Raw genomic sequence first — 14,301 nt, forward strand, 5'->3', positions numbered from 1 at the left:
TCTTTAACAGATTTCACATCTTGCGTTTGGCGCGGGGGACAAGAGAGGAATGCTCATTTCAGAGGAGCGGAGAGGGCAAAGGTTGGCAAGTCCTCGGCGGCGCCCGGCCAGGATCGACCTCGGGGAAGAGAAAACCAAGCTCAGGGGAGCCACCGGGCACGGCCGGGCGGGGCGGGGCGGGGCGGCAGTTGGGCTACCGGGAGAGGAGCGGGCCCCACGGCTCGGCCGAAGGCGAGACCTCGGGAAGGCCCACGGGCAGGGGGAGCTGCGCGGACGACGGGGGTCGTGCCTGCGGGGAAGGAAGGGGCGAGCAGCAAAGAAGGAACAGCAGCATCTCAGGAGACTGAAGGCCCGGAAGGCTGCAGCCGGTCCTCAGGCGCCCTGGGCAGCGGCGACCAAACAGGGTGCCGAACGGGGGAGGGAATGGCGACGACTCATACCTGGATGAGCACCTTCACGTACATGAGCGGCTGGGACAGGATGGTGAGACCGGAGCCCAGGAGCACCTGACTGGCCGCGTCCGCCATGATGGCACCCGCGGACGGACAGACAGACCGAGCCACCCAGCGACCGAGCCGGTCCCGGGTCACGTGCCAGGGCCGCCGGCTTCACTGGCCCGCCCGCGGCGCGCGCGCGCGCACGCACACCCCGGCGCGCGCCTCCCCGCGCAGTCCCCGCTCCGCCCCGCCCCAGCCCCGCCCCGCCCCAGCCCCGCCCCGCCCCAGCCCCGCCCCGCCCCAGCCCCGCCCCGCCCCAGCCCCGCCCCAGCCCCGCCCCGCCCCCCAAAACGGCAGGCGCTCGCGAGCCGGCGCGGACGTCGGGGCGGGGCTTACGGGCCCGGGCGCACGCGTCAGGTGCTGGGTTCCCCCCGCCCTCCACTAGGAACGGGCCATTTCTCCTGCGCGTGCGCAGGCAGAAAGCTTCCGGGTGGGGAAGAATGGGCGTGGCAAGGGGGCGTGACCCTATCGGCCAAGGCAAGGTCAGAGGAATGAAAGGAATTGTAACAGGCTTCTTCGATGTTCTTACCCCTGCACATGAGCTTTTGGGATCAACAATGTAAGGTGCAAAGAATATTCAGCGCAGACTCATAAACAATCTCAGTTCAGTTCAGTCGCTCAGTCCTGTCCGACTCTTTGCGACCCCATAGACTGCAGCACGCCAGGCCTCCCTGTCCATCACCAGCTCCGGAGTTGATACTCACAAGTGTGGTTGGTCTGTAATCTTCTTTGTGTGTGCTGGTATTGTCTTTGGCATCAATGTTATACAATATAGTATTTTTTTTTTTAAAGAAGGTATTCTTTTTTAGGGCTTCCCTTGTGGCTCAGTCAGTAAAGAATCTGCCTGCAGTTCGGGTAGACTTGGGTTCGATCCCTGGATTGGGATGATCCCCTGGAGGAGGACATGGCAACCCACTCCAGTATTCTTGCCTGGAGAATCCCCATGGAGAGAAGAGCCTGGTGGGCTACAGTCCATGGGGTCACAAAGAGTTGGACACGACTGAACGACTAAGCACACACCCAGCACACATTCTTCTTTAATCCTCTGCAACATTTAAAATAACAATTCTTAGAGTTTTGGTGGAGTAACCCTATGAAACTGTCTGGACTTGGTGCTCTTTTTTGGGGGGCGGTTGCTTTCTGACAACATTCCTTATTTCTTTTAAAGTACTTTGTTCTAATTTTCCATCTCTTTTGATAATTTGTGTTGTCTAGAAAATTATTTCACCCATGTTTTCAAATTCAATCACATAGAGCTAAGCAAAGTAGCCTCTTATGATTCTTTTATTTTCAGTTCCTATAACTTTGTTCTTTTTCATATTCTTTTCCATTATGGTTTCTTATAGGATATTAAATATAATTCCCTATGCTATACAATAGGATCTTGTTGTTTATCCATCCTAAATGTAATATTTTGCATCTGTTGTTCCTAACTCCCAATCCAACCCTTCCTTACTCTTCCTTACCCCCCGGCAACCACAAGTCTGTTCTCTATGTCAGCGAGTCTGTTACTATTTCACATATAAGTCCATCTGTGTATGATTTCTTCTTAGTATATGCTGAATCTGTGGTTATTTCCCATTGGAATCATTATTTCTTTGGTGCCTTTATATGCTCTCTCTTTTTTTTCCTGATTAGGTTTTCCAACATTCTAACTCTTTCATTGCGCTCTTTTTTCTCCCAAATGATCAGTATACTCGTGGAAAATCTCAGTGAGGGCAAATGAAAGCTCTTGAGACTGGCAGATAAATACAAAAACAAATTTTTAAAAAATGTTTGTTTATTTGGCTGTACCAAATCTCAGTTGTGGCAGGTGGGATCTAGTTCTCTGACCAGGGATTGAACCTGGGCCCCCTGCATTGGGAGTGTGAGTCTTAGCCACGGGATCACCAGGGAAGTCCAAAAACAAAAGTTTTAATACAGGAGACAGAAAAGCTAGAAAGAAGAGAGTTAAATCAACTTGCTCGAATCAGAGCCCATACTCGCAGCTCTGAAAGAAGACCATATAGCAGAGTGAGGGGCACTTACAATTCTTCTCACGGCAAAGAGAGAAAAAATGCTTCTGCAGCCTACCTACTAGTTGGGCTTACTTTAGAGATGACCAACATGGCTACTTTTAGAGCCAAGCTTGCCTGTTTTATAAAGGCTTTTCTTGTTTAAGAATATGCATTTTGTCCTTTCCTGTTTTGCCCATCCTTGGCCACTGGTGCAGTAAAGTCTCATGAAATTGAAGAAACACGCTGAACTCCCTGCCAGGTTATGAGGGTTCGTTACAGTTCAACCAGCTCTCAGACATATTGACTGCTTTCTGTTGGTCTCCCAATTAATCATGTCTATTACTAATTGCAGTAATTCCTTCCATCTGCTCTCTTTGACTTCATTTAGTTTTTCTAACTCCTTCAGTTAGATGCTGTATTCATTGTCTATTGCTACCATAACGAATTGCCACAGATTTGGTGGCTTAAAACGATACAGTTTGTTATCTGACAGTTCTGCAGGTCAGAAGTCCAGTAGGAGTGGCGGATATCAGCTCTGGGTCCCACAAGGTTGAAATCAAGTCATTGACCCACTGGGTTCTTATCTAGAAGCTCTCGGGGAGAAGTTACTTCCAGGCTCATTCAGATTGTTGGCAGAATTCAAATTCAGTTCCACATGGTCATAGGACTGAGGTTCACATTTCCTTGTTCGCTGTTGGCCAAGAGTTTATCTCAGCTTCTGCAGACTGCTAACATTCCCTGACTTCATCTTCATAAAGTGGCAATGATGGATCCAATCTTTCTCATTCTTCAAAAATCTTTGGTCTCCTGTCTACTACGGCTTCCCTGGTGGCTCAGATGGTAAAGAATTTGCCTGAAGTGCAGGAGACTTGGGTTTGATCCCTGAGTCTGGACAATTGCCTGAATGGCAACCCACTCCAGTATTCTTACCTGGAGAATTCCATGGACAGAGGAGCCAGTGGGGCTGCAGTCCATGGGGTCGCAGAGTCGGACACCTGAGTAACTAACACTTCCGCTTTCTGTCTACTAATCCTTCTGCCTCTTATTCTACCCCATCTCTCTGATGAAGCCTTCTGTTATCCTCTTCTAATTTAAGATTTCATGTGATTATATGGCAACCCACTCCAGTATTCTTGCCTGGAGGATCCTGTGGATGGAGGAGCCTGCTGGGCTGCTGTCCATGGGGTTGCACAGAGTTGGACACGACTGAAGCGAATTAGCATGCATGCATGCATACTTGACCTACCTGGATAATCCAGAATAATCTCCCTATTTTAATGTCAGCTGATTTATAACCTTAATTCCATCAGCAAAACCCTTTTATAGCAGTACCTAGATTGGTATTTGATTAAATAGGCAGAAGATGGGGATCTTGGAGGGGACTTTTTCTTTGGGCCACATGGCATGTGGGATCTTGGTTCCTTCGACCAGGGATCAAACCTGTGCCGCCTGGAATGGAAGCACAGTCTTAACGACTGAACTGCCAGGGAAGTACCACGGAGACCTTTAGGATTCTGCCTACTATTCATTGTTGCCCTTACTTCATTCATTATTACCCTTTCCTGTTCATTACCGTAAGAATTTTAAGTATGAACTTCCTTTCAAACACTGCTTTAGCTCACATTTTCTAATACATCCTTCAGTAGTTAGAAATTTTGGTTTTGATTATTTTTTGACAAAAGATTTGCTTGAGAGAACTTTTTGATATCTGAATGGCAGATCAAATTCACGGATTGAAATTTTCTTTTAATAGACAAATTTAGTCAGTTTACATTTCTTGATATGACAAATACTTTTGGTCATAGTTATATTATTATTATGTTTTATATATTTTTTCAATATTAAAAAAGTGTTGACAATTTTAAAAATAGATTTTTGTGGATGCTTCAAAATAAACTTTTACTATATGAACTATTTCTTTTTGAGTGTGCATAGGTATATTTGAAAGGTTCTGTTGTATGTATATGAGATAAATTTATATTCATTGTTTTCCCTTCCCCATCTCCATCTTACTTCCAGGTCCCACATAATTGTATTCTTGTATTTCACAGTGTTCACACATAGTACCCATAGTGTTCATATTTATATCTTTAAATATACTTACCACTTGATTTGTCAACTTTACATTTCTTTTTATGAAATCAGCATCATCACAGTACTTTTCACCTTTACTCCTCCTTCTCTCTCAACTATTATTATAAATATAATTAACATATTGCTAGGTTTGGGAATTCCCTGACAGTCCAGTAGTTAGGACTCTGCGCTTTCACTCCTGGGGGCACAGGTTCAGTCTCTGGTCGGGGGACTAAGATTCCACAAGCCATTTGGCCAAAAACATATTGCTAGGTTTATAATATTTTCATTCCATTTTATAATAAAAGGCACTCACATTTTTTAAAGTCCCAAGACTAGAATAAAATAAAATGGCTTTTATATTCTCTATGAGTTCTTTTGGTGAAGTTGTCTCTATTCATCTCTTGGTGGACTCAAGTTCATTTTCTAGTAGATTTTTTAAAAAAGGAGTTTGGAAAAAATATATATTTATAATATATGCATATTAAATATATGCGTATTAAAATTTTAATCTTTCTGCCTGGATGCCTTTCACCTTAAATTTCAATAACTTCATGAAGGCATGTCTTATTTTTGTTGTTGACATTTTCTGAGAGAAGGTGTGATCTTTCACTATGCAGATTTTTTAATATTGGTAGATTGATTGAATTATGTCTTTTTAAAAATAATTTAAAACTATGTTTTGAAAGTAGGTTATAAAGCAGTGTGTAGAATACGATCTTATTTAACAAAAAGCCATTTTTACAAAAGATTTGAAAAGATTAAAAATAATTTGTTAACTATGATCATCTCTGGGTGACAGCGATATTGGTTTTTATTTCCTTATTATTGCTTAACTGATTCCTTAATTTTCTGTAATAAACCTATATTTTTTTACAGTAATAAAAGGCACGAAGGGGACTACCCTAGTGATCCAGTGGCTAAGACTCTGCACTCCCAATGCAGGAGGCCAGGGTTTGATCCCTGGCCAGGAAACTAGATCCCACAGGCCACAGTGAAGATCCCATATGCTGCAACTAAGACCTGCATCAGCCCAATAAATACATATTTTTCTTAAAAAAAGGCATGAAGGGAAATCCTCTCCAGGGCTTTTGGGAAGGCTTTCCTAGCCATCACCTGTGATGTCACGTGGGCAGCAAGTGTTCCTGACATAACATAATGAGAAGGGCACTCGCCTCTATGGCATTCTTTCCAAAAACCCATGAAAGTGAAAGTGCAAGTCTCTCAGTCCTGTCCGACTCTTTGCGACCCCGTGGACTGCATAGTCCACAGAATTCTCCAGACCAGAATACTGGAGTGGGCCTATCCATTCTCTAGGGAATCTTCTGGACCCAGGAATCAAACCAGGATCTCCTGCATTGCAGGCGGATTCTTTACCATGTGAGCTACCAGGGAAGCCAAAAACCCATAACCCCAATCAAATTATAAGAAAAACTTTAGGCCAGCCCAACCAGAGGAATCATTCTACAAAACACCTAACTGGTATTCTTCAAAACTGTCACAATCATGAAAAATAAGCAAAGACTGGAAAAAGGTCATAGACCAGAGGAGACTGTGGAGATAGGACAGCAAAAAGCAATGTAGTGTCTGGATTGTATCCTGGAATAGAAAAAGGACATTAAAGGGAAAACTGGTGAAATTCCAGTGAAATCTGGAGTTCAGGTCATAGCAATGTACCATTATCTTGTTGGCTGTGATGTACGATAGCATTAGGGGGAACTGAAACCAAGTGAGGGGTTGTATGACTTTTCTGTAAATTAAAAATTAATCCAAAATAAAATGGTTCTTTTAGGCCTTCCCTGGTGGTCCAGTGGTTAAGAATCTGCCTGCCAATGCAGGGGACCTAGTTTCAATCCCTGGGCTAGGAGGACTCCACATGCTATGAGGCAGCTAAGCCCTGTACACCACAAGTACTGAGTCCACGCCCTAGAGCCCTCAAGCCACAGCTAGAGAAAGCCCGCACGCAGCAACAAAGACCTCAGTCCAGTTCGTTGGCTCAGTCGTGTCCGACTCTGCGACCCCATGGACGGCAGCACACCAGGCCTCCCTGTCCAACACCAGCTCCCCAGAGCTTGCTCAAACCCATGTCCATCGAGTCGGTGATGCCATCCAACCGTCTCATCCTCTGTCATCCCCTTCTCCTCCTGCCCTCAATCTTTCCCAGCATCAGGGTCTTTTCCAATGAGTCAGTTCTTCGCATCAGGAGGCCAAAGTATTGGAGTTTCAACTTCCACATCAGTCCTTCCAATGAATCTTCAGGACTGATTTCCTTTAGGATGGACTGGTTGGATCTCCTTGTTGTCCAAGGGACTCTCAAGAGTCTTCTCCAGCACCACAGTTCTAAAGCATCAATTATTCGTCACTCAGCTAGCGCAGCCAAAAATACATAGGTAAGTAAAACAAATTTTTAAAAGAAAGATATCCAGGGACAGAGGTTCTTTCACTGGGTGTTTTTGGATCTAGTGGTTTGCCTGGATTTGCTACAGCCATACAACTATAGGGCAAAGTTAACTTGAGGACAAAGTTGGCATCCAGGGTGACAGAAGGAAGACGGTAAGGCCTGGATCTTTGATGGCGCCAATGACCTGCTAAATGAAGCGCTCCTGGAGCTGCCCGATGTCTGGACTGATGGTGTGTGTGATGTAATAACTGCTTAGTTTGAAATTTGTTTTTCCTCTTATGGGCTGTGGTTGAAATCATTCTAGTTGGGAAAGGCAGCAGAGTAAACAAGTAGGTACAGTGAAGTGTTTCAGGCGCAGAGATCAAAGTCTCCAGGAGGTGAAGGAAGCACTGGCAAGTTCTGCCTGCAAAACAGCATCAAAACAGTTTCGCAGGGTAAGTTACTATTTGAGTTGGTCTGGAAAGATGACAGGTATTTGCTAAGTAATGAGGTGAGGGGGTGGTATGCAGGGATCTGGAGGGGCAGTTAATGTTCCGAGAGAATCACAGGGAGGGTGAGGGGGCAGAAGGGCCACGTCAGAGATGGGCCCCTGCAGGGGGACCAACATGATCAGATGGCCTTGTAATGAGCTCATCTTGGCCGCTCTGCCAAAGTTTGGATGGGAGACCAGATTTAACAGTGGAGACACTTTGAACCCATGCGTATATCCTGCTCCTCATATTTCCTTCTAAATTTAGCCTCCACTGATGATTCTTGGCTGATCCATTTTACTACGGTGGTTGTGAAACGTTGGTCCCAACTCCAGCACTCCATCTGCACTCACTGGTTCACTCTCAGCATTCATTCTATTGGGGTGGTCAAAAAGGTCATTCAGGTTTTTCCGTAAGATATGGAAAAACTTGAACAAACTTTCTGGCAACCCAATACTTTCTTTCTCTTCTCTGTCTCTCTCCCTTTCTCATTAATATGAAATCATTGATTCTTGATTTTTCTAATGGGTTATGATTTATAAATGCCCTCAATCATTTTGGTACCTAATATCCCATACAACAAACTGTGGAAAATTCTTAAAGAGATGGGAATACCAGATCACCCTACCTGCCTCCTGAGACACCTGTATGCAGGTCAAGAAGCAACAGTTAGAACCTTTGGACTGGTTCAAAATTTCAAAAGGAGTATGCCAAGGTAGTATATTGTCACCCTATTTATTTAACTTATATGCAGAGCGCATCATGTGAAATGCCAGGCTGGGTGAATCCTGAGCTGGAATCAAGGTTGCTGGGAGAAATATTAACAACCTCAGATATGCAGATGATACCACATTAATGGCACAAAGTGAAGAGAAACTAAAGAGCCTCTAGATAAGGGTGAAAGAGGAGAGTGAAAAAATTGACTTAAAACTCAACATTCAAAAAACCTAAGATCATGGCATCTGGTCCCATCACTTCATGGCAAATAGATGGGAAAAAAGTGGAAATAGTGACAGACTTTCTTTTCTTGGGCTCCAAAATCACTGTAGACAGTGAATGCAGCCATTAAATTAAGACTCTTGTTCCTTGGAAGAAAAGCTATGACAAACCTAGATAGCATATTAAGAAGCAAAGATATCACTTTCCCAACAAAGGTCCTTATAGTCAAAGCTATGTATGGAGAGTTGGGCCATAAAGAATTGATGTTTTCAAATTGTGGGGCTGGAGAAGACTCTTAAGAGTCCCTTGGACCGCAAGGAGATCCAACCAGTCAATCCCTGAATAGTCATTGGAAAGACTGATACTGAAGTTGAAGCTCCAATACTTTGGCCACCTGATGTGTAAGAGCTGACTCACTGCAAAAAACCCTGATGCTAGGAAAGATTGGGGGCAAAAGGAGAATAGGGCAGCAGAGGAGGAGATGGTTAGATAGCATCCCTGATTCAATGGCCATGAATTTGAGCAAACTCTGGGAGATAGTGAAGGACAGGGAAGCCTGGCGTGCTGCAGTCCATGGGATTGCAGAGTTGGATACAACTTATTGACTGAGCACCACCACCACCACCTAATGTCCCAGATTTGGCTGGTGTCAGCCCTTTCAAGCTGGCTCCTTTCTCCTGTGAAATGCTTCCTAATATTAATAATGTTTTAAGTGCTTTCTTACGTTTTGGCAAAACAAAACACTCCAGGCTGCTCGTCTCATGTTTGCAAGGTACTAGCCCCTGGAATCAGCCATTTCTCTAATGAACCCTGATTCCTTTAAGTGCGAAATGGTATAGAAGAACAAATCTCAGTGCAAACTATGCTTATTGCTAATGAGGTGTGTTTGGTTTTAGACCCTCCTAGCAGACACAGCTGAATATATATACATGTGAGTATACACGCTGCTGCTGCTGCTAAGTCGCTTCAGTCGTGTCCGACTCTGTGTGACCCCATAGACGGCAGCCCACTAGGCTCCACCGTCCGTGAGATTCTCCAGGCAAGAACACTGGAGTGGGTTGCCGTTTCCTTCTCCAATGCATGAAAGTGAAAAGTGAAAGTGAAGTCGCTCAGTCATGTCCGACTCTTCATGACTCCTTGGACTGCAGCCTACCAGGCTCCTCCGTCCATGGGATTTTCCAGGCAAGAGTACTATCTCCAATTCCAATCCATTTCCAAAGGGTTTTTTAAAGTTTGTTGGTTTCCTTCCATTGAATATTTGTATATTTCTTCTTCCAGAGTAAAAACTCTGGCTCTTAAAAGCATCAACACATTTATTGATTTGCCCAATCACATAATATATCAAAAATAGTTTCAGAACCATTTTGCCAATACAAGTACATAAACAAACCTGCAAAAAGGGTTCACAGTTCCTTTGCAGTTTTCTCCCTATCCCCAGACCACCAGCACTTAGCTTCTTAACTACTTCTTTCTAACAAGATTGTTTGCTATGGGGCTTCCCTGGTGGCTAAGTAGTAAGGAATCTCCTTACTACTAATCTCCTTACTAAGTAGTAAGGAATCTGCCAATGCAGGAGAAATGAGTTGGATCCCTGATCTGGGAAGATCCCATACGCTGCGGAGCACCTAAGTCCGTGTGCCACAACTGCTGAGCCTGTGCTCTAGAGCCCAGGAGCCGCGACTCCTGAGGCCCGAGCACCCTAGAGCCTGGGCTCCCCAACAAGAGAAACCGCTACAAGGAGAAGACCACCCACGGCAACTAGAGAGTAGCCCCTGCTCTCTGCAGCTAGAGAAAAGCCTGCACAGCAATGAAGACCCAGCACAGGCAAATGAATAAAATTTTTTAAAAATTACTCTAAAAAAAAGATTGTTTGCTGGAAGGGGGCAGGGCACTTGGGGAAAGGGAGGAGGCGTGAAATAGCCACGGAGGAGGAAGGGCAAGAGCCCTTCCGTTTCAGGAGCAGAGAGTACATTTCCGAGGCTGGAAGAGACGCGTGAGCAGGGCCCCCGGTTCACTCGATGCCGGTTTCCCTGCAGCCATTTCGGCAGCCTGGGTGTAGCAGCAGAGGAGACAGGTGGGCGGACGGGCTGGAAGGATCCAAAGCTGGGCAACGACCAGGTGGATGTGCAGAAGGACGGAGGGTGAGGAGTCTGGTGTGCTGGCAAGAGAGTGGTTGACGTAATGCACCCTGGGCTCTGGGCTGCAGGGGGAGGAAGGGAAGCAGAGAGAGAGAGAGGAAGGGGAGTGGCTGGAGTTTGAGCTCAGCTGAGAAGGTGTTTACTGATTCCTGGTCACCGAATCCAATGGTTCAGGGGACTTGTGGGAGAGATGGCTTGTGCCAGACTTGGTGGGGACAGGATGGGAGGGGATCTACTTAGAGCAACCAAAGTGTCTTTGTTTCCCCAAGGACCAGAGGCTGTGGGAGAGGGTCTAACCGGCCCGGGCCAAAGAGGGATGTTGTTTCAGGCGCCTTATTACAATCCCTGATCAACAGCTGGGAGAACTATTCAAACAGTTGTGATTTTGTAAAATTGAAGGGACCTTAGGGGTCATTTCCTTTGGACTCTGTCACTTCCCTTTTCAGGTCAGAGAACGAAGGTCCAGAGCTGTTAAGCAACTGCACTCCCTCACCCCCGAGCCTGGGTGGGATTCAAACCCAGCTATCTGACATTTCAGTTAGTGGCTCTCTAACCCATGACAACGTTCTAGAGCTACAGCACAATGTCTTACTGCCAGGCTTGTTTGGGTTCGCTGGTCCATTCCCACCAGGGCTTGGAGCACAGGAATGCAGTCTCACACATCACTGCCCTCTCTGTAGTTCCTTAGTCACTGCTCACTGCATTCTTTTTGATCAAAGAGTTTGGGGGATGAGACTGTGTCTTAGGGTAGAAGTGCCAACAGGAAGCTGGAATTTTCATGGAGCATTATTTCTTTCTATATTCTTAAGGGTCTTCCTTTCCTTTGACCCTTCCTAAGCAAGAATTACTCTGGACACGTGACGCACACTTTGTCAGTAGGCCTTTGTCTATAAACACACTAATTAAATAATGCCTTTCTGAATCTAATTTCACAAGAAAGCTTGTTTCTCAGAGACCACAGGACTCAGCTGCACAGAGTCAAGGTGAAACACACTTAAAGGGGAAAATAAATTCCAAGCTTCTTTTTAGCTGATCAGGTGGCATCAAGGTGAGGAAAAGGGGTAAAGTTGTCAGACCTCGGGAGGCATTCAGAGATGAGCTCATCATCCCCAGGAAGATTCCACTAGGAATGGACGGAGATGTCACTGGTGGGATGTAGTTCAATTAAGCCGAGCCAGGATATACAGGTTTATCTTCATTATTTACAAAGGACAGAGGGGGCTTTGCAGCTTCAAAGACATCCTGTGCAGAAAGTGCCAAGTCTCTGTGCTCTGGGAACATCGCTGCTATTCTAGGTAATTAAGACAGAGCTAGTCTGAGAGAGTAGTCTGGAAAACCAGAAGTTAGCAGTTCTATTTCCACAAAGCAGAGCCTTTTGTGTGACATTTTTGTCAATAGCTGGGATCCAGTCTGGTGACAGTAGGGACTTCCCTGGTTCTCCAGGTGTTAAGACTCTATGCTTCCACTGCCGGGGGGATGGTTTCAATCCCTGGTTGGGGAACTAAGATTCCACGTGCTGCACAGCCGAAAAATAAAAAATTTGGTGACAACATAGTTAAACCAGTGATCAAGGGTAGTTTCAGAGTGGCTGGGTGCCAGATTTCTCAAATTCTTGCACTTTATTTGGGCCACACCACACAGCTTGCAGGATCACGGTTCCCCCCAAGGAACTGCACTTGGACCCTAGCAGTGAAAACTCCCAGTCCTAACCACTGAGCCACCAAGGAATTCCCAAATCCTGGTACTTTAAAAATGACAAATGGAAGAAACACCTAGAATTCTTGCTTTCAAGGAAACTCTTATGTCTATACAGAGTTGCAATGTTTAATGGTCCATCACGAAACTTCTAAAGAGTAGAGTAATGGCTACTGTGATCACCTTACCTCATGAGACTTTACCAATGTTGTCATGTCTCAAAAACAGAAAGAAGTATGCTGCTACCAGATGGTAACAGGAGCTCAGCTGTGACCACATGGCCCAAAAAGTGAGGCTTCTAAAGAAAACCTGTTCACCTGAAATCCATTTTAAATCTTAAAAAAACTACTTGTTACTGACTGTGCATTCAGTTTATAAAGTAAACTCAAAAAGCATGAAATAACTAAAAAGAAAACCAAGTATAAAGCACATTATTATTTTTCCCCATATCCTTCACCTTTGTTTACAACTGTCCAGTGTAGGCTTTTCTTCCCTCCTTTTTTTAAAATTGGAGGGTAACTCCTTTATGTTCAGTAAAGTCGATCTTGATCTCTGACCCAACTAAAACGCAATTTCTCCACTTTTCTCTCATTTCAATTCTCAAGGTTGACTCTTAGGGGTCAAGATGCTTTGAGTTGTTTCTCCTGCGCCCTGAGATATCATAGTGAAGTCGCTCAGTCGTGTCCAACTCTTTGCAACCCCAGGGACTGTAGCCTAACAGGCTTCTCCGTCCATGGGATTTTCCAGGCAAGAATACTGGAGTGGGTTGCCATTGCCTTCTCCAGGAGATCTTCCCGACCCAGGGATTGAACCCGGGTCTCCCGCATTGTAGGCAGACGCTTTACCATCTGAGCCACCAGGGAAGTCCTGAGATATCATATTCACGCAGAATTCACTACCCGCTTGTCATTTCACAGTTTCTTCCCAGGGGCATCTCTCCCAGTTTCCTCTCAAAAGCAGATGGAGAAATGACAGGCACAGTGGCTTAGCTGCTGCAGCAGGTACATTCCCTGTGCGACACTGTTTCTTAATCTAAGCAGGAAGATTTCCCCTCTTTTCTAAAGAAAACAAGTAGCTACTCCTTTCCAGAGCTGACTGTGGGCTAGGCGGGGCCCAGCACTGAACTGCCACGACCTTTTGACAATTATTGGATGTGGAGGCTATGGCTGGATGACATGGGATTCTCTTTTTGCTCCTTTGGTATCTTAGCAGCCAAACCACAGCTCTCAGGAAGCTTTCCACTCTCAAAAAGCACTTCTAAAAATCTGATCATGTATTCTGACTTTTTATTCCAAAAATATCATACGGGGGTGCTTGTTTAAAATTCAGTCAGTTCAGTTCAGTTCAGTTGAGTCACTCAGTCATGTCCAACTCTTTGCGGCTCCATAGACTGCAGCACGCCAGCATGCTCCACAGGGAATGTATATGCTGCAGACAGACAGACTTCCCTGTCTATCACCAACTACCAGAGATTGCCCAAACTCATGTCCATCGAGTCGGTGATGCCATCAAACCATCTCATCCTCTGTCATCCCCTTCTCCTCCCGCCTTCAGTCTTTCCTAGCATCAGGGTCTTTTCCATTGAGTCAGTTCTGCGCATCAGGTGGCCAAAGTATTGGAGCTTCAGCTTCAGTGTTGGTCCTTCCAATGAATATTCAAGACTGATTTCCTTTAGGATGGACTGGTCGGATCTCCTTGTAGTCCAAGGGACTCTCAAGAGTCTTCTCTAACACCACAGTTCAAAAGCATCAATTCTTCAGTGCTCACATCCATACATGACTACTGGAAAAACCATAGCTTTGACTAGATGGACCTCTGTTGGCAAAGTAGTGTCTCTGCTTTTCAATATGCTGTCTAGGTTGGTCATAACTTTCCTTCCAAGGAGCAAGTGTCTTTTAATTTCATGGCTACAATCACCATCTGCAGTGATTTGGGAGCCCCCAAAAAGAAAGTCTGTCACTGTTTCCATTGTTGCCCCATCTATTTGCCATGAAGTGTTGGGACCAGATGCCATGATCCTAGTTTTCTGAATGTTGAGTTTTAAGCCAACTTTCACTCTCCTCTTTCATCAAGAGGCTCTTTTATTTCTTC

The 14,301-nt window shown here is 45.3% G+C and overlaps 1 protein-coding gene across 11 annotated transcripts in view; it reads right to left on the reverse strand.

The window, feature by feature from the left end:
* Positions 1 to 14,301, reverse strand: part of LOC145525521 (mitochondrial carrier homolog 2) — a 63,251-nt gene that overhangs the window by 19,033 nt on the left and 29,917 nt on the right. For 3 of the 11 annotated variants that reach the window (XM_081538844.1, XM_081538845.1, XM_081538842.1), the window contains exon 1: positions 441 to 547. The exons of the other annotated variants lie outside the window; for them this stretch is intronic. In XM_081538844.1, the coding sequence (XP_081394970.1) occupies positions 441 to 527 (87 nt within the window). In that variant the 5' untranslated portion in view covers positions 528 to 547. Of the gene's footprint in view, positions 1 to 440; positions 548 to 14,301 lie in introns of those variants that run through there. 11 annotated transcript variants of the gene reach the window in all.

Source organism: Giraffa tippelskirchi, chromosome 11 (assembly GCF_054371585.1).
Source record: "Giraffa tippelskirchi isolate mGirTip1 chromosome 11, T2T-mGirTip1v1.2.pri, whole genome shotgun sequence".
Taxonomy (NCBI): Eukaryota; Metazoa; Chordata; class Mammalia; order Artiodactyla; family Giraffidae; genus Giraffa; species Giraffa tippelskirchi.